At 38.0% G+C, this 25,654-nt stretch overlaps 1 protein-coding gene across 2 annotated transcripts in view; it reads right to left on the bottom strand.

Moving 5' to 3' along the window:
• The window catches only part of MEGF9 (multiple EGF like domains 9), a 119,646-nt gene that overhangs the window by 40,221 nt on the left and 53,771 nt on the right, over positions 1 to 25,654 (bottom strand). For both annotated transcript variants that reach the window (XM_033237636.1, XM_033237637.1), the window contains one exon: positions 21,411 to 21,612. In XM_033237636.1, coding sequence (XP_033093527.1) covers positions 21,411 to 21,612 — 202 coding nt within the window. The remainder of the gene's footprint in view (positions 1 to 21,410; positions 21,613 to 25,654) is intronic.

Below are 25,654 nucleotides of genomic sequence, written 5' to 3'. Positions count from 1 at the left end.
AGAGTGATCAGTAGGCAAAATTTGGGCATGATCAATTTTACTGGGCAATGCCTATTTTCCAACAGGGTGGTAACAATTTATACTCCCATCATTAACGGAACAATGGTCTCACTGCTCTATATCCTTGCCAACACTTGACATTATCAGCTTTTACATTTTTGCCAATCTGGTGGCTTGAAGTGGCATCACAACATGATTTTAAATTGCATTCTTCGATTATTAATGAGATGGAACATCTTTTCACCCTTATTGGCCATCTGAGTTTCCTCTTTTATAAGGAATCTGCCCAAGTATTTTTGTTTGTTTTTAGAGATGGGGTCTCACTCTGTCACCCAAGCTGGAGTACAGTGGCACAATCATAGCTCTCCGCAGCCTTGAACTCCTGGGCTCAAGCAAGCCTCCTGCCTCAGTATCCTGAGTACCTTGGGCTTAGGTGTGCATCAGCATGCCCAGCTTGTCCAAATATTTTTGACACTGATTTGTAAAAATTCTTTATGTATTTCTGTAAAAGTAATTATCTGTCAGTTTCATGTGTTGTAATTATCTTCTTCCAGTTCGTGGCTTGTCTTTTCATTTCATTTATAAAGTCTCTCGACAAACAGAAGTTCTCACTTTTAATCCAGTTGAATGTATAAATATTTCCCATATGTTTTTTATATTTTGGAGAGATTTTAGTGAAATAATTAAGAGTAGGAACTCTGGGCCGGGCACGGTGCTCATGCCTGTAATCACAGCACTTTGAGAGGCCAAGGTGGATGGATAATTTGAGGTCAGGAGTTTGAGACTAGCTTGGCCAACATGGTGAGACCTTGTCTCCACTAAAAATACCAAAATGAGCCGGGCATGGTGGCATGTGCTTGTAATCCCAGCTACTCAGAAGGCTGAGGCAGGAGAATCACTTGAATCCGGGAAGCAGAGGTTGCACTGAGCCGAGATCACGCCACTGCACTCCAGCCTGGGCGACAGAATGAGACTCTGTCTTTAAAAAAAAAAAGAAAGTAGGAACTCTGGAGCTAGAATACCCGGATTAAAATCCTGGCCACTAGTCATATGACCTTAAATAGATTACTTAATCTCTTTATGCCTCAGCTCCTCATTTGTCAAATAGAGGACCTAGTTCACAGGTTTGTTAAGATTAACTTAGTTAATATGTGTTAAGCACATATATAGAATAGTGCCTGACTCAGAGTAAAAACTACCTAAGTGTTGCTATTATTTTAGTATTATTGTTGAAGAAATCCCTCCCTACCCCAACATCATTAAGTTTTACATTTTGTCTTTCACATTTAGGTCTTTGATCTACCTGAAATTTATTTTTGCATAACATATAAGTGAAAGGTCCAAACTCATTTTCTTCCTAATAGAGAACCAAAACTCTAGTATGATTCATTGATAAGTCCACCCTTTATGCCCCTAAGCTTGAGTACCTCCTCTGCCATATATCAAATGTCTTTATACATATGATTTACTTCTGGGCTTTCTTTCTTTATCTATTTGTTTATCCCGAACCAATACCACCCTGTCTAGATTACTATAGCTTTACCTCTCTCCAATGTTTCTGTATACAAACTTTTGAAAATAGGCCGGGCGCGGTGGCTCAAGCCTGTAATCCCAGCACTTTGGGAGGCCGAGACGGGCGGATCACGAGGTCAGGAGATCGAGACCATCCTGGCTAATACGGTGAAACCCCGTCTCTACTAAAAAATACAAAAAACTAGCCAGGCGTCGAGACGGGCGCCTGTAGTCCCAGCTACTCGGGAGGCTGAGGCAGGAGAATGGCGTAAAACCCGGGAGGCGGAGCTTGCAGTGAGCTGAGATCCGGCCACTGCACTCCAGCCTGGGCAGCAGAGCAAGACTCCGTCTCAGAAAAAAAAAAAAAAAAAAAACTTTTGAAAATAAAGATAAATCAAAAGAACAGTATTCTGGATATCTGTGTATATATTTTGCTTTACATACTACCCCCCTAACTCTTGTTCCCAATTTATATCACTTCAGCCACAATGACTTTGCTGTTGCTGAAATACATCAGGCATCTTCCTGCATCAGGGACTCTACTTGCTGTTCTCTCTATTGGCAATACTTTTCCACAGGGGATCCGCATGGCATGCTCTATTACTTCTTTTTGTTCCTTATTCTAATGTCATATTCTCAACATACCTTGCCTAGCCATACTATTGTAATGTCTCTTATTATTTAATATACTATAAATTTTATTTTCTTGTTTATTATCTCTCTTCCCATCTAGAATGTCAGTTCTGTGAAATCAGGGGGGTTTTATGTGTTTTTTCCACTGCTATATTCCCAGTGCCTAGCACAGTGCCTGGCATGTGATAGGCATGCAAACTTAGTTTAATGATTGCATAATCTGGCTCCAAAGTCTATGTGTGCTTTCTTCATTAACTCTTGATGACTTCTAAGTGCAATATTTGTTTTCATTTCAGTTCATTTAACATTTTCCATGTACTTAATCTTTTTAAAAATTTTATTATTATTCTTTTGACTTTTATATAGGTTTGTTACATGAGTAAACTGTGTTGTTGAGGTCTGGTGTATGAATGATCCCCTCATCCAGGTAGTACCAAATAGGTAGTTTTTCAACCCTTTACCCTTGCCCACCCTCCCACTTCCAGTAGTACCCAGTGTTTACTGTTCCCATCTTTATGTCCATGTGTACTTAATGTTATAAGTGAGAACATGTGGTATTTGGTTTTCTGTTCCTGCATTAACTTGCTGAGGATAATGGCCTCCATCTGTATCCATGTTGCTGCAAAGGATATAATTTTGTTCTTTTTTACAGCTGCGTAGTATTCCATGCTGTATATGTACCACATTTTCTTTATCCATTCCACAATTTATGGATATCAGGATTAATTCCATGTCTTTGCTATTGTGAATAGCATGCACTTAATCTTGACACTTTATGTCACATTTAAATAAACCTCTTAGAATCTTGGAAATAGAATATTCACTCTAGGTTAGCAAAATGAGACATTTAATGACTAGCCCACAATAGGCCAATCAACCTTGTAAGACAGTGATCCCTCAATTTTGTTCTTTAAAGTATGATAAAGAAGAACAGATAGAAAAAAAAAGTCCCAGCCCTCAAAGAAAAATCCATTTTGCTCGGCCCCAATATTCCATCATGACCCTACTGAATAGGGCCTCTTTAGCTTATACAATTCTCACATAAACAAAGAATAGAGGTTGAAATGCCTCAAACCAACCCTTTCTTTCTTAGTTCTAGTTTGCATCTGCATAAGATGACCTTAGGTTTTGGGGAGAACATACTCAAGGCCACTGACATAGATCAGTGGTTCTGAAACTTTAGCATGCTGATTCTTGGGCCCTATCCCAGATGTTTTTATTCAATATGTCTGGTGTTGGGCCTAGGAATTTGCATTTCTAAGCAATTTCCAGGTTATACTGATATTGCTGGCCTGGGGACCATAATTGGAGAACCACTCTACTAAATTAACTGTACTTATTTCAGTCTATTTTTTATATCCCTATCCCTGACTGGTAAAACTGCTTACTTTCTACTTCCAGGCATAGTGATGAACCCTGAATTTGGTATCAATCCTAACCTAAGAGGAAGGTCCTTAAGGCAATCAACCTCAGTGGTCTGTCAAGTCCTGTTTGCTACTGGTTCCTTTGTCCTCAGTCCCCTATATTCCTAATGATTAATTACAACTATTGTCCCTAGTTTCTCAATGCCTGACTCCTGGTCTCAGTTGCCCTGCCTCTCCACTTTCCACTCCAATGACTAGGTCCATGACACTTGCTTTCAGACTTCTCACATATCAAATGCCTGCCTTTTTAACTTAAACCCAAGCAAGTCAGATGTTCTGACACCCAAACCACAGACCTAGCTTTAAATATTTATAATGCCCTAATTCCTGCCTTTTCCTTTCATATGATTCTGTATGTATAGTCTCAACAATTTTTATTGTTGCCTTCTATTTAGTATTTATTTTCTTGTAGCCCAGTTCTGATTTCTAGATTTATATTTCCATAGGCCAATATCTAAACTGATGAGTCATACTCACCCACAGCTAGCCTTGCATTTACACTGAGATGCTCACACTGCCATATCTAATCTTGCCTATTCTATTTCAGGGTACAGTGGGAAGAGACTTAGAGCCGGACAGATCTGGGCTCAAAACTAAGTTCTGCCATTTATTAGTTATGCCATGTCGCTAAGTAACTTAGCTGCGAAGAACAAAATGGATGAGTTGTCTGAGAAGTCAGAGAGGTTTTATGTGTAAAACATCAAGAATGGAGGTTTAAAGTGTTCAATGAATGTTAATTTCCTTCTGTTCCTCCTGCTGCCTCTCCTGGATTATGCAGCTTCTTTAGGTGAACATGTTAGTGAAGAAAGCTAATATATTTCTCTGTAAAAATGTTTCCTTCAAATATCCACAATATCTGTTTTATTGGATATTCTATTCAATTACAGAACCCTTTGAAAATCAATTCAAGGCCAGCAAAAGTAAAACTTAATTAAAGAAATGGTCATGGTATATGTGTTGGAAACTGGCAGAAGAGAAGGAAGAGATTTTGTTATTGACAATATAAGCCATATTTGCATTACTGCTTTTGGCAATGTGAGAAACATGCGTATGTTCCTTCTGTAGTGTATGTAGAAAACCCCAAACTGAAAAATGAAATTGAAAACCCCAAATTGTTGAAACACACAAAATATATCACACCAGAATATTCATTTAATCTACACAGAGCCATAATAATGGAATTCATAGTTTTTAAACTAGCCCTATATACTATGTCATAATAATCATGGCTGAAGTATTTGTGTCCCTTTTTATGGAAAATCTAAAGAAACTTCAAGTCCAAGTCTCCCTCTAGGATTCACAAATTTAGGTATTTTGAGAAGAAATCACATCCAGGGAGGAAAAAAAACTGAACAGTCCCATATTTATCTCCATCCTCTAGGAAACATACTTCTTGCTATGAAAAAAAAATTCTGAGCTGGAAAAAGTCATGATGATTTAATTTTTTTTCAGAGAATAGAGAGGAAGACAAAGCCTTCTCTGTGGGAACAAGAGGCCTTCTATTTTAGCCTAAGTCTGCTAACATGTGTCTTAGAAGCTATTCATTTTAAACTGCAGGAAAAAAAAGAATATTAAAATAGGCTATGAATTTGATTGTACATTCTAACCACAATGTCATATATCTAAAATGGCAGGTCAACAAAGTAAGTTTATTTCCTTATCCTAATTTCTCTTCCGGACTTAAGGCTAAAAATTACCATAAGGACCAACTTTGCCCTCAAATAAATAATATTATTTATATTCCCTTGAATGACTGCTTCAAATAACAATTTTATTAACTTTTTATTTTGTAATAATATTAGATTTCAAGAGGAGTTGCAAAGATAGTATAGAAAGTTCTAATACACCATTCACCCAGCTTCCACTGATGTTTCCTTTTTTTTTTTTTTTTTGAGACAGGATCTAGCTCTGTTGCCCAGGCTGGAGCACAGTGGTGCCATCATGGCTCACTATAGCCTTGACCTCCTGGGCTCAAGTGATCCTCCTACTTCAGCCTCCCAAGTAGCTGGGACTACTTGCATGTGCCACCAAGTAGCTGGGACTACAAGCATGCTTGACTAATTTATAATCTTTTGTAGAGACAGGGTCTCCTTATGTTGCCCAGGCTAGTCTCAAACTCATGGGCTCAAGCAATCCTCCCACCTTGGCCTCCCAAAGTGCTGGGATAACAGGTGTGAGGCACCATGAGGCTCGGCCTGTTTAACTTCGTATGTAACCAGGACATATTTATCAAAAAGGAGATATTAACAATGGCACAATACTATTAACTACTCAGATCTCCCTAATTTTTCCACAGTTATCCTTTTTTTGGATCCAGAATCCAATCTAGGATATTGTCTTGCATTTACTCATCATGTCTCCGTAGCCTCTTCCAATCTGATAGTTTCTCAGTCTTTTGTTGTCTCTTATGACCTTGAAGCTTTTAAGGGAACTTGTCAAGTTATTTGTGAAATTTCCCTCAATTTGGGTGTGTCTGATCTCTTGTCACAATTAGAATGAGGTTATGAATTTTGAGGAAGACTGTCACAGAGGTAATGTATCTTTCTCATCTCATCACACTAGGGATATATACTATTCATGACCTATTGCTAATAATGTTATCTTGATCACACAGAGGATAATTTTTAATGCTAGGAATCTGTTTGTATGATAGCTAAACTTAAAGGATGGCTATCAGGCTTACTGAAAATAAGCATTGGTTCAGCCAACCAATTAACAAACACTAGGACCTACTGAAGGCAGGATAGTCAGACAGATGTTAATTTGAGCCAGTTTCTGCCACTTATTAGTTGTCTGTTTTGGGGCAAATTAAGTCTCAGTTTCTGCAGCTGTAAAACAGAATATATCACCTTCAATTAATTGTTATTTTATCCTTACAAGACAGTAAATATAAAGCGCTTACCCTGGCACATAGTAAACAGTCAGTAAATGTTAGTGTTGTTCATTCTGGAGTTGATAGTGGTAGTAATACTGTCAGGAGCATTTGCCAAGTTGTGTGGTATTTTTGTCTCAGAAGGAAGTCAAACTACAGACAGGAAAACACTACATGTTTGTAAGACTTTAAAACATACTAGGCATAGTAAAATGCCCTATGAGATGTTTATAAAGATTAAATTTGTAGTTCCTTTCTTCTTTAGCAAGAGAAGTGTGCGACTGCTTTATCATTTGGGTAGTGGTAGGAAAATAACCTTGAAGCAGATCCTCCTGACTGTGAAAAATCATTTAAGTTGGGTTTCCTTTAGTTACATAAGTATAGCGTGAACAGGCCCTACTGTCCTCAGAGAAGGGTTTAACAAGACTCTGTATATTTTGAGTGACTAAAGAAACGCGCTTAAGCCCTGGGGAGCGCAGAAGGTTTGAGGTTTGTTAGTGAAAATATTCTACAAAATGTCCTCAAAAAGTACTCTTGGGACTGGCTTACACAATGAGATGTGGCTGCACATATAAACTGAAGGAGTTGATTGTTAAGATCTAGAACCTGGGACACCCAATTTAGAGCATTCTTGAAAGAATGTGGCATTAAGGGAGTGGGTTCATCCTCCCTTAAAGAATCATTGCTGCCTCTGCAAGGATCTGGACCAGTTAAAGCATCATCACAGTTGTGAGCAAGCATCATCCATCCATTAGGTTGTTCAGGGACCAGGTTTCACCCCAGCAATTCCATGTAGCAGTGAGAAACAGTAGGATTAGTAAACTGATCAGAATCACATTCCTTTTATACCTAGCATCACAGGAGGACAGACCCCTAGAGTTATTGGACAATTAGTTACCTGTTGGATAATGTGTTGCCTCAAGAGGAGAGAGTACTTGACTTTATGCTATTTAGGCTATGAGGGCCAGAGCAATTAACTGGAAAAATAAAAGATGTAAAGTTTGTCAATTATATAAGCTTTCAATTTTCCAATATCTATTATGTTTGCTACCCTCAAAGGCCTTCTTATAAAGATTAACAGTTTTAAAAACTCTTAAAAGGTAAAGGGCCATTGGGTTTCTTTTCAGTAATGCAGAAAGAATGTGGGTATGGGGACACGGCTTGACACTCAGCAGCAAGGCTTATGCAGGAATAAAAATCCCATGGGATATAGTGGGTGGTAGCAACTGCTGGAGCATAGGAAAGCAGATTCAATTTCTGCAGCCTGCAACAAAAGAAGAATGGTAAGCACAGGGAGAGGGTGTGGGCCTGAGAAGCAACCTTGTGCCTAAGCATTTCCATAAGTTCAACTTAGAAATACAAACTACCTTTAGATTTGTATGTATTAATGCAAAAATCACAAAATTTCCACAGAATTATGCACTGAAACACGGCTGTTATGGCGTATCACCCTTCTGATTACTCTCCATATTTTCAATATTCTACCCATTCTCACTAATATTACCCTAAAATATTACCCTAATTTTGGCCCTTGTTAGTTTTCACTCTGCCTCTAATCTCTCCCTACTTACATCTACTCATTCTCCTACTGCTACAATCCAGTGTTGATCTTTCTCCTGCTTAAAAACTGCTTTGTGAATAAAACCCAAATCATCTGTCTGGCCCTAAAGGCTCCCTGTGACCTGACCCCAACAGGACTTACTAGACTCATCTCCTGCCCCCACTCCTCTTCCACTTGACATCTTCAGTAAGCCCATCTCTGAGACTTTAATCTTGCTGTTTCCTGTCCGTAAAGTCCTTTCTCATCTTTTTTCACTTCTGTATGTCTAAATTCTTTCCTTCCTTCAAAGTTGGGATCAAAAACTACCTCCTCAATGAATTCAGCTCTGAGTTTTCCAGCTATAAGTGATGTCTCCCAGCTTCTTAATCCCCTTAACATTTTATCTTTATACTGTATTTTCTGATGTGGGTCAATTTTTACTTTGTATTGTAACTATTTACATATATTTAATAGTGTCCTTCCTAGACCAGAAGCTCCTTTTGAATGAGACCTATTATCTTATTTATCTTTTATCTCTCACAAGGCTTATTAAATTACCTGCAGATAAATGCAGTATTTGGTATAAGGTATTTATTTTATTCAACAGAAACCATAATACCAAATACTGCATTTATACAAACTTAATTATTTAAACTATTAGCATATATTCAACTACAGATTTAGAGGGGAGCTTCTCAGAAAAATGAAATAAATGATCTAACACTATAAAGAACAAAATTAATAAGATATCTCTTTAAAAAATTATAAACTGGCCTAAAACTAGCTTAATAAAATGAAATAAGTGGCCGGGCGTGGTGGCTCAAGCCTGTAATCCCAGCACTTTGGGAGGCCGAGACGAGCGGATCACGAGGTCAGGAGATAGAGACCATCCTGGCTAACACGATGAAACCCCGTCTCTACTAAAAAATACAAAAAAATTAGCTGGGCGAGGTGGCGGGCGCCTGTAGTCCCAGCTACTCGGGAGGCTGAGGCACGAGAATGGCGTGAACCCAGGAGGCGGAGCTTGCAGTGAGCTGAGATCTGGCCACAGCACTCCAGCCTGGGCGGCAGAGCGAGACTCCGTCTCAAAAAAAAAAAAAAAAAAATTAAATAAGTAAAGGAGTCTGCAACATGGTTTAGGGACAGTAACATGTTTAATTAATGACAGTATCAACACACTGTGACATGTTAATGTTCACAAAGGTCACCGAGACCTGGAAAAAAGTTTTGTTTTTTTTTTTTTAATTCATTTAACTACAGCTGATATCCAGTTAACAATTAGACTAGGAGGGCAGATTATGCCCTGTATTGAATGGAGACTTTAAGACAAAAGTCCACGGAAAAAAACATAGAGCTTTCCAGACTGTATTAGATATGCATTATTTATACCCAAATCCCAACATACTCAGTGCCTTTTTCTGAACAAGCCCTTCTCTGACCATTTATTAACATTCAAACTTAATTTGTTTTTCCATGAACTTAACATACTTGATATCTTCTAAGACATAAGCCATTTGGTCCTGTACAAGCATTTATTGAATCAAATGAATCACAATAAAATCAAGGCTAAGGGCAGTTACCTACTTTTGATCAAGATGGCTACCTTTAAAAAGTCGACTTTCAAGGAAAAAAATATTCAAGTGTACCAAAAAGGTAATTTAAACTAGAGACTGGTATAACTGCAGGAATAATTGGGGTACAGAGTAAAGTCATCTTAAAATAAAAAAAGAATGAAGTATTGTTCTGGTTTCCTACAAAATAGCATAAGAATATGCTAGATTAGATTTTGAGTTTGACACACAAAGAATATGCAAATGTTTACTTTCAAGTGTCTACCCAGACACCTCTACCTGAATATCCCAGTCACTTCAAAATCAACATTTTTGAAACCTAACATCATCATCTTTCTCCAACTTGCTTATCTATCTGTATTCTTTAGTTATTAATAATAGAATAGCTCTTCACTTATGTGCTCAAGCCAGAAACATGGGAGTCATCTCTCTCTTTCTCTCTCTCGCTTTCTCTCTCTCTCCATAGACAAGCAACCATTTAGTACTGTATATTTTATCTTCCAAATATCTCTTAAATTCTCTCCTTTCCAGCACCATTGTCAATGCCAATATTAATATCTTAAGTCAGGCCTTTAAGTTCTCTTGCTTAGATTGTTACAACAGTTTTCTCAATCTGGTTTCCTTGCCTGAGCCCACTCTCTCTAACCACCAGACTTCTGGCAGAGTAATTTTTCCAAAAAACAAGTCTCATGTCACCTCTTGTTAAATATTCTTCAATGGATAAATGTATTTACAAGGCACATCAGGGCCTTCATGGCTTGGCCCCGTTTAGTCTTCATTCATTCATTCATTCATTCTGTTCATTCATCAGTATGTACTGAGTATCTAGTATGTGCCAGTCACTGTTCTAGGTGTTGGAGATATAACAGCAGACAAATAGACAAAAATATCATCCTGTCATTGCCTACTCCCTTTCAATCCTTCTTCCCCACTACTACCAAGCTTTGTCTTCAAGAAATAGTGAACCACTTGCAATCAGTGAAGATGTCTTTTTCTTTCATACAAATTTCTACTCTCTTCAATATCAACCCAAATGCAACTGCCTCTCTTAAGACCTCCCTGACTTGCAATTCAATCTCTGCAAGTCCACTAGCCAGTAAGTTCCTTGAGAATAGAGATAGTATCTTTTGACGTATAGTTGGCAAATGCAATGTCTTTTTAAAAATAAAACATGAATGAAATGACTTTTTTCTAAATTGTTTATTGTTTCTAGTGATCAAATAACCTTTTTCTTGATCTTCCAGAATTATAGGCAAAGTAGTAAATAAGAGTTTGCAAAAGCAGCTATTACTGTCTCATATTACACAAGAGATGATCTTCAGAGCCCTATACAAATGTAAGCCTCCAAGGTGTTTTGTCATCTTTCCATTTGAAATTTATTTTGGCATCAGTTTACCTCATAAGTTTGCCTTCTAACCTGGGGCACATTCCCACAATTAAAATGCAAAATAGTAAAGACAGTTGCCCCTGAGCATGGGATGGGGGGTTGGTTCCAGGACCTTCCCACCATACCAAAATCTTCAGATGCTCAAGTCCCTTCCATAAAATGGCACAGTATTTGTATATGTACATCCTCCCAGATACTTTAAGGTTACTTATAATACCTAATACAATGTAAATGCAATGTAAATAATTATTGTTTTATATTGTTTTCTTAAATTTTCATTTTTTATTGTTGTACTGTTATTTTTAATTGTTTTTTAAAAAAATACTTTCAACCTGCATTGCTTGAATCTGCAGATGCGGAACTCACAGATAAGGAAAGCTGACTGTAAATTTTAAGATACACTGTAGAGCTAGTCCTCAATAATGTAGTTCCAGTACAACATTGTTGAAGAAAAATGATTCCCAGTGGAAGCTACTATCTGTATGGGGTTTGCATGTTCTCCCCATGTTGGTCTAGGTTTTCTCTGGGTACTCTGGTTTCCTCTCACATCCCAAAGATGTGCATATCAGGCTAACCGGCAGGTCAAAATCATCCTAGGACGACTGAGTGTGGCGGGGTGTGTGAATGCACCCTATGACGGAATGGTGTCCTGTCCAGCGGTGGTTCTGCCTTGCACCTTCAGCTGCTGGGACAGACTCCAGTCACCCATGACCCTAAACTAGAATAACTAGGTAAATAATTTTCTTAGTTGTTATTAAATTTTCTTACATATATATATATAGCTCACATTTATTTCAATGTTTGTTATTAGAAGTGTCTTTGGTCTTTTTTTTAGTAGTTTAGTGATGTTTCTGTGACCAGAAACATGCCGTATGAACTTAAACTCTTGTTTATATCTATTAGCCTATGGTAAAATTGGTTTTGTTGTACCTTGTTTTGCTTAAAGTTGCAGTTTCCAAGAACCTATGATGATGAGGAGGACTTACTGTGGAGCAGCAATGACAGATTTTATGGAAAAGGATATTAGACCAATACAGAATTACTTTGTTATCTAAGACAATCTAAAATGATGCACCTTGTACGCTAACCTACCGTGGATACATTAAAAAATCTCAAATTAGGCCAGGCACGGTGGCTCATGCCTGTAATTCCAGCCCTTTGGGAGGCCGAGATCAGGAGCTCAAGACCAGGCTGGCCAAGATAGTGAAATTCCGTCTCTACTAAAAATACAAAAAAATATTAGCCAGGCATGGTGGCGGGTGCCTACAATCCCAGTTACTCAGGAGGCTGAGGCACAGAATTGTTTGAACCTGGGAGGCAGAGGTTGTAGTGGCAAAAAAGTCTCAAATCAATATGTAATTGTTTACATATAAAGTCATTCCTGATAACATTTTAAGAGCTATATTGAGATTCACACTTTCACTAAGCATATTGTTTTTTGAGATAAAATGCTACCGGATTTCTCTATTCATTTATTGAGCACATGTCAAAATATAAATCAGGAAAAACATTTGAAATGTGTTCAAAAAGCAAAACCGAAAGGTTCAGATATTGTAGACCAGTTCCTTCCAATTAAACAGGTTGGAACACCAATGGTGATGTGAGGGGGTGGACACCTGTCAGTACAAAAAGAACTTTGTGTTTGCACACAAAGACATTGCTCAACCCACATCTGACTCCTGCAGCCAAAATCTACCCTCACTGGGGCGACTCCCACTAAAATATATGGGCATAAAGAATAGGGGAAATTAATTTTTTAAAAGCCAATTGTTAGTTCCACAGACTTCAAATAGATGAGGGAATCAGGATAGAATTGAATCCACTTTTCTACTCTTATTTTTTAAAAGAGAACAGAGAGGTCACAACAGAGGAGAATTTGGTGTTAGGATATCAGATTTCTCATGTCATTGTATAATCTTAGGAAATTCATTGGAATTTTCATGTTTTTTTTTTCTCCTGATAGGTCTTCTCATCTCTCTGCCTCTCTAAATCACAACCTGTAAGACCCCCTTTCCTATTTTCCTGTAATAGGAAAAGCCTTTCCTATTTTCCTGTAATAGGAAAAGCCTTTCCTATTACACTTCAATTTACTTACTCCTGTTCTTTTTCTACTCTAAACTACTATACTTACAAATTAAGCATATATTCATAAATTATTTTGTACTGTATGTGTTTCATAGTTTTGCACAGATTAGATTATAAATTTCTTGACAACAGCAAAAGCAATATTCCAAAGTGCCTAACAAAAAGGAAGGGCAATACAATAGATATTGCAATTGATATTTGTTCATCAAAGGGCTGGTCGTTTCATGTTCTAATTTCCACTAAGCCAAAACTAGGATTAGTCCTTACAAAGAAGAGTTATTATTTACGTAACATGTTATTATTTACAAAGAGTCATTATTTACGTAACATGAGCTACATCACACCAGGGTCAGTGTCTGATTACCAAAAGACAACTAGAAGAAATTTCTAGAAAATATCAAGAAGTCTGCACCACAGCATCAAATTTCTTACAATACTCACTCTCTTGGCTCAATATCTGAGATTCTGAGAAAGGCTGTACCAGCATAGTGGATATGGATATACTCTAGATCCAGACTGCAAATATATTAATTCCAACTCTTTTACTTACTGGCTGTTATGCAGCAAATTAGGCAAATTACCTAATTTGCCTTTTTTTTCCCTGTACAAATGAGAATAGTAATAATAGTGCCTACATTATATGGTTGCTGTGAGAATTACACAAATTAATAACTGCAAAGGGCTTAGGATAATGCCTAGCAAGTATTCAGTTTAAGCTATTATTATTCTAAAATATATAACATTCAATTTTAAAAGGCATAATAGGTTTTTAAATAAAAATTGAAGAAAATAAGAGAATTTTTTCTGTTATAATGAACAATTTCTTCTCCAGCATACCAACAAAAAACAAATACCCCAATATCTTCTCATACTCAAGGGTGGTTGATTTAATCCTCCTTTTTGGTATAACACTAATTCTATTCCTCACTTAAAACAAACAAGCAAAAATAAATAAATAAACAGGTCAGGCATGGTGGCTCCTGCCTGTAATCCCAGAACTCTGGGAGGCCAAGGCAAGTGGATCACTTGAGCTCAGGAGTTGAAGACCAACCTGGGCAACATGGTAAAACCCTGTCTCTACAAAAAATACAAAAATTAGGCAGGCATGGTGGTACATGCCACTGGGTCCCAGCTACTTGGGAGGCTGAGGTGGGAGGATCCATTGAGTCCAGGAGGTTGAGGCTGCAGTGTGCTATGATTGAGCCACATTGCACTCCAGCCTGGGTGACGGAGTGAGATCTTGCCTAAAAAAAAAAACAGAAACAAAAACCAAAAAGAGATTCAACTACTAGAGAGTTATTGAGCTGAATCTAAGTGCCAGTCCTAAGTAGACACACATATGCGCACAATTTAGTTTTCTTCTTTTAAACTTTTTTTAATTTTTAATTTTTATGGATATATAAGTCATATATCTTTACAGAGGACATGTGGTTTTTATATAAGCATGCCATGGGTTGATTTGTGTTGGAAACATTCCAAATCTACTCTTTTAGCTTTCTGAAATATACAAAATACATTGTTAACTATAGTCACCTTATTGTGTTACCGAGCACTAGATCTTTATTCTCCTATCTAATCGTATTTTTGTACTAATTATCAGAAAAATCCTTCACGTTAGATATATTAATCCTATTTTACAGATAAAAGCACTGAGGTTCAGAGAAGTCAAACAGACATTTTAATCAAGGTCATGCAGTAAGCCAGTGGCTGAACCAAGAATAGAAACCAAGTCTACCAATTTCAAATTTTACTCCCTTTCTATTACACATCATCACACTATTGTCCACAATTTCCTTTCTCCATTTACCCACTCACATATAATTTCTAGAAGAGCAGAACACAGAGCTGTTTCCTCATAGTTCATTCATTCATATCTTCTTGCAAAGTACATAGTCCCACAACTTTCCATTTCTGTTCTAGTTTCATGTCAATTTAACTTCCCACTAAGAAATTCAGTGCTTAGGGCTATGTGGATTTAGACCTCCTAAGCCTCCTTGTAAAGACTTCCTTTAAATACAGGCTTTTAAACTACTTTTGTGACACATTACTTGTTCTGACAAATTGCCTGACATTCTGAAATAATATTTTATTTGTTTTATTTTTTTTTTTAATACAGGGTCTTACTCTGTTGCCCAGACTGGAATGCAACAGTACTATCTCAACTCACTGCAACTTCTACCTCCCAGGTTCAGGCAATTCTCCCACCTCAACCTCCCAAGCAGCTGGGATTACAGGCACATGCTACCACACCCAGCTAATTTTTGTATTTTTAGTAGAGACATGGTTTCACCATGTTGGCTAGGCTGGTCTTAAACGCCTGACCTCAGGTGATCCACCCACCTCGGCTTCCCAAAGTACTGGGATTACAGGCGTGGGCCACCGCGCCTGGCCTTTATTTTTTAATAATATTTTTTAAAACTAAAAAAATTACTCTGTTGTGACCAATAGAAGTATAAATTTATCTCGGAAGTTTGATATGCCAAAGACAAATAAGAAATAGGGCAAGTAAAGAAACAAAGACTGGAAGGAGCATGGAGGAAAACTTACTGGAAGTAAGTTTCAAGAAACTGAGAAGCCGAAGTATTGTTAGGCTTATCTATAGATACTGCAATCATCTAAAATTATGGCAAGTGTAGTGTCAGAGATAACAGTGAGCCAAGTGTAAGAAATAAAGCCTGGTGCCCAGGAGTAGAAACAGCAACAAGGAAGTGTGACAGCATAGTCTGCTGCCATGAGCTTCAAAGGAGTTTTTAGGAAGGAGGCTGGGAAGAGCACTCTGAGAGCAGCAATGAAGAGCAAGAGAGATATCTATTGCAACTCCAGGTCCAGAAGTAAGAGTGTGAGACAGAAAACAGTCATTACTTGCATGGGCTGCAGGGGAAGCAAGGTCCTTCTAGATTTCACTTAGAAGAAGATGATAAAGGATTTGAGAAATCAATACACTTTGATGCTATGAGGATAATATAAAATCATGTGTTACCTCATTAAAAAAAAAGAAACCTACTAAGGATAACAGAAGCTATCAGGTAGGTACACATAGAAAATAGTCCATATAGAATGGAAAAATAATATAGACAGGTGCCACATAATGACATTTCCATCAATGATGTATAGAATATATCATGGTGGTCCCTTAAGATTATAATGAAGCTGAAACATTCCCATCACCTAGTGAGATCATAGCTGTGGTAACACAGTGCAACGTATTATTCATGTGTTCATGGTGATGTTGGTGTAAACAAACCTACTGCACTGCCAATCATATAAAAGTATAGCATGTACAATTATACACAGTACATAATACTTAATAATGAAAATAAATGACTGTTACTGGTTTATGTATTTACTATACTACAGTTTTTATTGTTATGTTAGAGTGTACATCTGCATATTTGTTAAACTAAAATTTTTTAACTAAAACAGCCTCAGGCAGTTTCTTCAGGAGGTATCCCAAAAGAAGGCACCATTATCATAGATGACAGCTCCATGTATGTTATTCCCCCTGAAGACCTTCTAGTGGGATGAGATGTGGAGGTGGAAGACAGTATTTACCATTGGTCCTGACTTTGTGTAGGCCTAGGCTAATGTGTATGTTTATGTCTTAGTTTTTAACACAAAAGTTTACTAAGAAAAAAATACAATTTTTAAATAGAAAAAAGCTTATAGAATAAGGATATAAGAGAAAATATTTTTGTACGACTGTACAGTGGACTTATGTTTAAGCTAAGTGTTATCAGAAAGAGTCAAAAAGTTTTAAAAACCAGAGATTATAATGTTAAAAAGCTATAGTAAGCTAAGATTAATTTATTATTGAAGAAAACTTTTAAAAAATAAATTTAGTGTAGCCTAAGTGTGCAGACTTTATAAATTCTACAGTAGTGTACAATAATATCCTAGGCCTTCACTTTCACTCATGACTCAATCACTGACTCACCCACACCAACTACGAGTCCTGCAAACTCCATTCATAGTAAGTACCCTAGACAGGCGTGCCGTTTGTATCTTTTATATGTTTACATACAAAAATATTTACCATTGTACTAAAATTGCCTACAGTATTCAGTTCAGAAACATGCTGTACAGGTCTGTAGGAGCAACAGGCCATACCATATAGTCTAGGTATACAGCAGGCTATACCATCTAGGTTTGTGTAAGTACATTCTATGATGCTGCGTGACAATGAAATTGCCTAATAACACATTTCTCACAACATATCTCCACCATTAAGTAATGTAGTAATAATATTATTGTTCTCTTCCACCTCTTGCATGAATCGTCCATCACTGAATATCAGATATTCTACATGAGATACTAACAAAAAACCTATTTATCAATTTTAAGTGAAAAAAAATTACAGTTCATTTCATGTCAACCTCAAACAACTAACCAAGTTCCTAAAGTGTAACTAAAACACAGTAAAGCACCTATACAAAAGTAACAAACTCCCATGTTAGGATATAAAATGCTGAAAACATCACTTCCTGAGCAAAAACCATTCCTAAGGTTAACAGTGGCTACAAGTAGTAACATGCTACATATCCTCTTTGTTGATATTTGGTGCACCTTTCAAATTGTTGACATGTGATGCTGACAGTCTACCTATTTGGAATTTAACACAGACTTCTCACATATTATTTTGTTTAAAATGCAGTATTTGGCTTTATTTCTAGGACACAAATGTAAATATGTCCCATCTTTTTTTATAATCATCAGCCAAAACACACTGAATTGAAAGATAATTAATTCTAGGACATTTGGGTGTTAAATATCAAGAGGCTTTCTACTAGGAAAAACACGAACTTTGAAGTCATTCTATGGACTCTGCTTACGTATTACATTTGTTTAAATGGGTTGAATGGCAGCTTTAGTGTATAAACTTAGTCAAGTTAACTATACCCTTTAAACATCAAAATTCTCAGTCAAAATGGGAAAATAATAATGTTCTCAAGGGAGTTTTTGTAAAGATTAAATGAGATGGCCAGGTGTGGTGGCTCACACCTGTAATCCCAGCACTTTGAGAGGCCGAGGCGAGCGGATCATGAGGTCAGGAGATCCAGACCATCCTGGCTAACACAGTGAAACCCTGTCTCTACTAAAAATATAAAAACATTACCCAGGCGTGGTGGCAGGTGCCTGTAGTCTCAGCTACTTGCGAGCCTGAGGCAGGAGAATGGCATGAACCCAGGAGACAGAGCTTGCAGTGAGCCGAGATCGTGCCACTGTACTCCAGCCTGGGAGACAGAGTGAGATGCCATCTCAAAAAAAAAAAAAAGATTGGCCGGGCGCGGTGGCTCAAGCCTGTAATCCCAGCACTTTGGGAGGCCGAGACAGGCGGATCACAAGGTCAGGAGATCGAGACCATCCTGGCTAACATGGTGAAACCCCGTGTCTACTAAAAAATACAAAAAACAACCAACTAGCCAGGCGAGGTGGCGGGCGCCTGTAGTCCCAGCTACTCGGCAGGCTGAGGCAGGAGAACGGCGTGAACCCGGGAGGCGGAGCTTGCAGTGAGCTGAGATCCGGCCACTGCACTCCAGCCTGGGCAACAGAGCAAGACTCCGTCTCAAAAAAAAAAAAAAAAGATTAAATGAGATAATGCACATCAAGTAGTTAGTAGAGTGTCCTAGCATATAGCATATGCTCAATAAATGGTTCCCATAATTATTTGTATTATTTGTCTAGCAATTGCAGCTTAAAAGATTTATGCATGCATCATCTTGCTTGATTCTTAAGACAAACAACTTTATGCAGGACAGAGACAGGACATGGATTATTATCTCCACTTCACAAATAAAAAGACAAACACTTAAAAGAATTCAGCCAGGCATGGTGGCTCATGTCTGTAACTCTTTGGGAGGCCGAGGCAGGAGGATCGTTTGAGTCAAGGAGTTCAAGACCAGCCTGGGTACACAGCGAGACTCTGCCTCAAAATAAAATAAAATAATAAATAAAATAAAGGTTAAAGTGAACTGCCTAAAGTTACATGATTACCTAGAAATACCCACCATGATTGGATATAAACCACCATATAAATCAGGGGTTGGTTAACTTTTTACAAAAAGGCCAAATAGTAAATACTTTAGGTTTGTAGCCTATACAGTCTCTATCACAACCAGTCAATGCTGCCACTATAGCACAAAAGCAGCCATAGACAATACATAAATAAATGTGTGGAACTATGTTCCAATAAAACCTTACTTACAAAAACAGGCAGTGGGTTGGATTAGGTTCATAGGCCATAGTCTGCAGACCCCTGCCCTAGGCCTTTAGATTACTAGTCTAGTTTCTTTTCCATTACTTTATGGTTACCACCTATTTTCAGGATAGAGTTTCAGCATAAAACTTAGTAGCATTAACTGTCACAGAAAAGATAAATCAGGAATAATTTGCAGAAGAACTATGAATACAGTAAGATAGTACATAAATATTAGTACTATTGTTTTTTCTTCTTTTACAGCTTCTCTTATAAAACTCCCTCTTAATCCTTCCTTTATTTCTTTCTCTTCTGTTAAAGCTTTGGGCCTAGAAGAGAACACTTTTCTATGTCTCCAAAAGTATTCAAAGCAAATATGTTTGCAGAATATCATTCCAAAGAAAGTAGTGGATATTCCATGAGACACCAGAATGAACAAACTTACATTATCTCATCTTTTAAAATGGTAAGCAGTGCGAAACTTCTGAATCCAACTTGCATGAGCATGTTTTGGGGAGAGTGGAGGGAACAGCGTTAAGCTACTACTCTATTCTCAATCTCAAAGAACAGAGTGATTATCAGTTTTCTAATTATATAATCTATATGCTATGGTATGCTACAGTGGTAAAGACACTGGACTTGGAATTGGAAGACCTAATATGGAATTCTTTCTCTGGCACTTACTATTTTTGTGATCTAGTAACCTACATATAAGGAGTTGCCGTGAAAATTAAGACAAATAACTATTTTAAAATACCAAGCATCAGAAGCATTGATTATTGCTGCATTTCAAATTATAAACTTCTTAATGAAGTTCTCTTCTACCTTTTTTTTTTTTTTTTTTTTTGAGACAGAGTCTCCCTCTGTCACCAGGCTGGAGTGCAGCGGCACAATCTCGGCTCACTGCAACCTCCACCTCCTGAGTTCAAGCGATTCTCCTGCCTCAGCCTCCTGAGTAGCTGGGACTACAGGCATGTGCTACCACGCTCAGCTAATTTTTTTGGTATTTTTAGTAGAGACTAGGGTTCACCATGTTGGCCAAGATGGTCTTGATCTCTTGACCTCGTGATTCACCAGCCTTGGCCTCCCAAAGTGCTGGGATTACAGGTGTGAGCCACCATGCCCGGCCTCTTCTACATTTTTAATAAGCTACCATATGATACAATATTCCATAACAGTACAATATCATTTATAAAGCATCCAAAATATTTATTGCTAAAGTATAAAGCACTTCTTTGTCAAGGAGCTAAAAGTTCTTAAAACATGTTCTCTCATTTCAGCCCATAATATTCCTTTGAAATTAAAACAAACCAGAATTTATTGAGTGACATGTGCTAGGCGTTTTATATGTATCAACTCATTTAATCTTCACAACAACCTTGAGAAGAAACAAGCTCAGTTCCTTGCCCAAGGAACCCAGCTCCTAAGTGGCAGCAGATCTTGGGTTATACCCCAGGTTACACTGAGTATAACCTGTCATTATTTTTTTCATTATTTAATACTGTCTCTTCAGTTTTTTGACTTGGGGTCCACAAAAAGTCAAGTGCCTCATATAAGGTCAAAGAATAATTACTTTCAGTGCGGTACAAGGCAAACGTTTAGATAACAGTACGTTATTCCACTAAATTAAATCACCTCCAAATAACATACTATTTTAAAGATAATTCCTGCTTAATCTACTTTTGGTTTCAAAAATATACTGGTAAATAGAGTAAAACCAGTCTACTTACCACTAGTTAAATAAATTAGGGTATTCCCAAGTTAAGCTTTAGTTGTCCAAAGAAACAAATGTAGAATTTTGATTAGAGAGAAAAATAAACCAAAGAACAAATTTCCTCAAACTCCAATGGTATATTAATAAACATAAGAACATTTCTAAACCTCCTAGCAGGTTTCATGCCTGGAAGCCCTTCCAGAAAGCAGATTTCTTCTTCAATAATTTTTTTCCCATGAAATTTACAGAAATTATCCCAGAGAAAAATTGGCGACTCTAGTGCTTTTGAAGAATTAAATCAGTAAATTAGAAGTTTTTAAATCCTGACATTAAATATAACATATAAAGTAAGGGAATAAAAGTATATAAAATATTTTGTAAATCTATGACCCTCATCCCCCTTTGTTTAAACCAGAGTAGGACCCTTTTTTCCCCTTGCTAAAATAAAATAAACTTCAGTTCCACCCTCTGTTGCTTACCTGTTGCACAGTATGCTGAGAGCTCCATGTGGACTACAGTCACATGGCTGACAGAGCCCAGAAGTGTAATTTGGGTAAAAGCCCTCTTTGCAGGTTTCACAGTGAAGCCCCTGATAACCTGGCCGACACTCACACTGCCCTGTGGTCTGGTTGCAGTGATTCACATCCAGGCTTCCAACCACAGAGCAGTTACATACATACTCTGCAAAGGAAAGAAGGAAAGAGACATTACCAACCAAGATTTAAGGCCCTCTTAATAAAATGAACTCTATTTTATTTTTCTTAATAAATTTTCATGACAACTTTGTAAGGACCGATAAAATTAACTCTAGTTCAAATTTACTTTCTTTCCTGTTTAGTTTATTCAAATCAGGAAACATATAGGGTATATAAATTATGGTTGTGTGTGTGTGTGTGTGTGTGTGTGTATTATGTTTTTCTGAATTAGAAGCCACCAAAGGCAGGCTTATCTACACGGCACTAAGGGCACATGTTGGAAATGACAACATGTTAAATAATAAATAATCCCATTGTACAGCAGCAAAAGCCTAAGGCTCAGATGATTAACTTTGGTAACCTTATTCAAGGTCATACTAGATTGTGCCACAGCTAGAATCATAAGTTAATGTGTTCTGCCCAGGAAGAAATTAATGAAGAACAGAAACTTTAAAGTAAGGAAATGATGAACAATAAAACCAGAGGAGAAAGTTTACAGGTTCATCCTGATCTGGGAGTTAAAACCAATCCCAATTTGAATGTTTTTCCCAAATTAAAATATTTGGAAAATAAACATTTCTTTTAAGTATATTTCAAACAGTTCTTTGTTATTTGCTTGTTTGTTTCACTTTTTTCACTTTTCAAACGAAATATTTTAATTTTTAATTTTTGTGAGTACACGGGAGTATAAGGTGTGTATATTTATGGGGTACTTGAGATATTCTGACAGGCATGCAGTGTGTAATAATCACATCAGGGGCCGGGCGCGGTGGCTCAAGCGTGTAATCCCAGCACTTTGGGAGGCCGAGACGGGCGGATCACGAGGTCAGGAGATCGAGACTATCCTGGCTAACACGGTGAAACCCCGTCCAGCCTGGGTGACAGAGTGAGACTCCATCTCAAAAATAATAATAATAATAATAATAATAACAATAATCACATCAGGGTAAATGGGGTATCCATCACCTTAAGCATTTATCCTTGTGTTACAAACAATCCAATTCTACTCCTTTAGTTATTTTAACACGTACAATCAAATTACTGTCCATAAATTACTAAATTATTGACCACAGTCACTCTGTTGTGTTATCAAATACTAGGTCTTATTCATTCTTTCTATTTTTTTTGTACCCATTAACCACCCCCACTTCCTTCCCACCGTACCCCTGTCAGACGGTTCTTTGGATAAAAATATTGAGAAGCCCTTAGTTTTAGACTTCTAGTGCAAAGACTCATTTAAAGGTCAGTTAGGATTTGTTTTTTGCTACTGCCTCTATTCATTTTATCAAAAGGAAAGTGTTTTCAACATAGCTTGACACAGTATTAACTGAGGACTTTGTATTAACATATATATCCTAGGAATAGGTCCCATTCCAAAATAGCTATGATCCTACCCTTAAAGGGTCCTGAGAAATCTATGGTACAAATTACAGTTCTAAATAGGTAAGGCACTATATAAAATGGCACTGTACCGATACAGTTTAGCTTGGAAAAAATAATCTTTGATATTATTTTTGATTACTTCAAAAAGCTACTAGACAACTACAAATCCAGAGTCTCAAATAGAGAGTTATAAAAGGGTTTGCTTCTCCATTCTAGAAAAGGAAATTAAGCTTCAAAATTCTTTTTTTTTTTTTTTTTTGAGGCAGAGTCTCGCTCTGTCGCCCAGACTGAGTGCAGTGGCGCAATCTCGGCTCACTGCAAGCTCCGCCTCCCGGGTTCACGCCATTCTCCTGCCTCAGCCTCCCGAGTAGCTGGGACTACAGGCGCCCGCCACCTCGCCCGGCTAGTTTTTTGTATTTTAGTAGAGACGGGGTTTCACCATGTTAGCCAGGATGGTCTCGATCTCCTGACCTCGTGATCCGCCCGTCTCGGCCTCCAAAGTGCTGGGATTACAGGCTTGAGCCACCGCGCCCGGCCTCAAAATTCTTTATGTAATCACAAGCAGCTTATTTATCCACACAAGTAAAAACAAAAGATTCCTCAAAGAAATTCCCACTTGGCCAACTCTATACCTTCCACACTTCTGCAGTTCCTAAACTTTGGTGTCACTTTTTCCCTGCTCTTCACAGCTCTTCTAGTTTGTAAAGATAACAAATAACGAATAAATAGGCCAGGCGCAGTGGCTCATGCGTGTAATCCTAGCACTTTGGGAGGTCAAGGTGGGCAGATCACTTGAGCTCAGGAGTTTGAGACCAGCCTGGGCAACATGGTGAAATTCCATCTCTACAAAAAAAAAAAAAAAAAATTAGCCGGGCATCCTGGCGTGCACCTGTAGTCCTGGCTACTCAGGAGGCTGAGGTGGGAGGATCGCTTGAGCCTGGAAGGCCAAGGTTACAGTGAACCAAGATCTCGCCACTGCACCCCCACCTGGGTGACAGAGTAAGACCTGTCTCAAAAAAAATAATTAAAGTAAAATAAATAAATATTGGCAGCTTATTTGTTTATTTTATGTCTATTTCAAACTTGATTGGTGCACAAAATCCAAAGGAAAGTTGAGATTTTTTCAGCCTCAAGCTTAGGAAAGGAACGAGCTTCCCATTACAATCAAGACTCTTATTTTCACTAGGCTACATAAACACGACATTTCTTTGACAGAGTTACACGTTTTCACATGATATTTACTTTCTGTGTAGGTGTGTTGTGGTTTTTGTAAATAACAAAGCCATGTTCAGTGGTCTGTAAACCTGCCAATGACAACTTCATGACAGGACCTTCACTCCACCAGAAATGACCAGAACACTTAGAGTAACATTTTTCTTCTGAAATCGGACAGAAATTCAACTTACATCCAACTCTTCCTCCTGGACCTATTTTATTACAAATTAAACTAATTAAAGTATGTTGATGTCCGTAGAACTAGCTCAAGAAAAAATGAAAATACTAAAAAAAATTTTTCTATAATAAAGACTATGAATTTTATTTCATTATTTCCTTACTAATGTATTTCCATCTGAAAACTGAGTCAATGTTCCCAATGAGAAAGACTAGCAGTATTTTCTTTTTTTTTTTTTTTTTTTTTTTTGAGACAGAGTCTCGCTCTGTCACCCAGGCTGGAGTGCACTGGCCAGATCTCAGCTCACTGCAAGCTCTGCCTCCTGGGTTCACGCCATTCTCCTGCCTCAGCCTCCCGAGTAGCTGGGACTACAGGCGCCCGCCACCTCGCCCGGCTAGTTTTTTGTATTTTTTAGTAGAGACGGGGTTTCACCGTGTTAGCCAGGATGGTCTCGATCTCCTGACCTTGTGATCCGCCCGCCTCGGCCTCCCAAAGTGCTGGGATTACAGGCTTGAGCCACCGCGCCCGGCCAAGACTAGCAGTATTTTCTAAAGAATCCAATTGAATTTAAGAACTCAGGCCGGGCGCGGTGGCTCAAGCCTGTAATCCCAGCACTTTGGGAGGCCGAGACGGGCGGATCACGAGGTCAGGAGATCGAGACCATCCTGGCTAACATGGTGAAACCCCGTCTCTACTAAAAATACAAAAAACTAGCCGGGCGAGGTGGCGGGCGCCTGTAGTCCCAGCTACTCGGGAGGCTGAGGCAGGAGAATGGCGTGAACCCGGGAGGCGGAGCTTGCAGTGAGCCGAGATTGCGCCACTGCACTCCAGTCTGGGCGACAGAGCAAGACTCTGCCTCAAAAAAAAAAAAAAAAAAAAAAGAACTCAGATATAAACACACAATATTTTTTCCAGTTAAGTTCTAATGGATAAACTTTCAATACTAACCAAGTTCACTGGTTATTTATTATTTCTATAGTCAGTCTAATATCTTCATTATTCCCTGAACATACTCTGGTTAGTCCTGTCTCTGAACCTTTGCTTATTCTGTGCATCTTGGAGTGCTCTTTTTCACATTTTCAAACTTATTCCCTATTTTAAGAATCAGCTGAAACTCACTTCTCCATAAACTCTAACTGTACTGCCCCTATTATGAATCCATAACAATACCTACTACCTAAACCTCTCAAATGACAATAATTTGAAGAGGCAGTAAAGCAAAGAGTTATGAGCACAGATTGTAGAGGTTGGC

Source organism: Trachypithecus francoisi, unplaced genomic scaffold, assembly GCF_009764315.1.
Source record: "Trachypithecus francoisi isolate TF-2019V2 unplaced genomic scaffold, Tfra_2.0 Lachesis_group16, whole genome shotgun sequence".
Lineage (NCBI taxonomy): Eukaryota > Metazoa > Chordata > Mammalia > Primates > Cercopithecidae > Trachypithecus > Trachypithecus francoisi.
The sequence above is the reverse complement of the archived record's forward strand: the minus strand, read 5'-3'. Positions and strand labels throughout refer to the sequence as shown.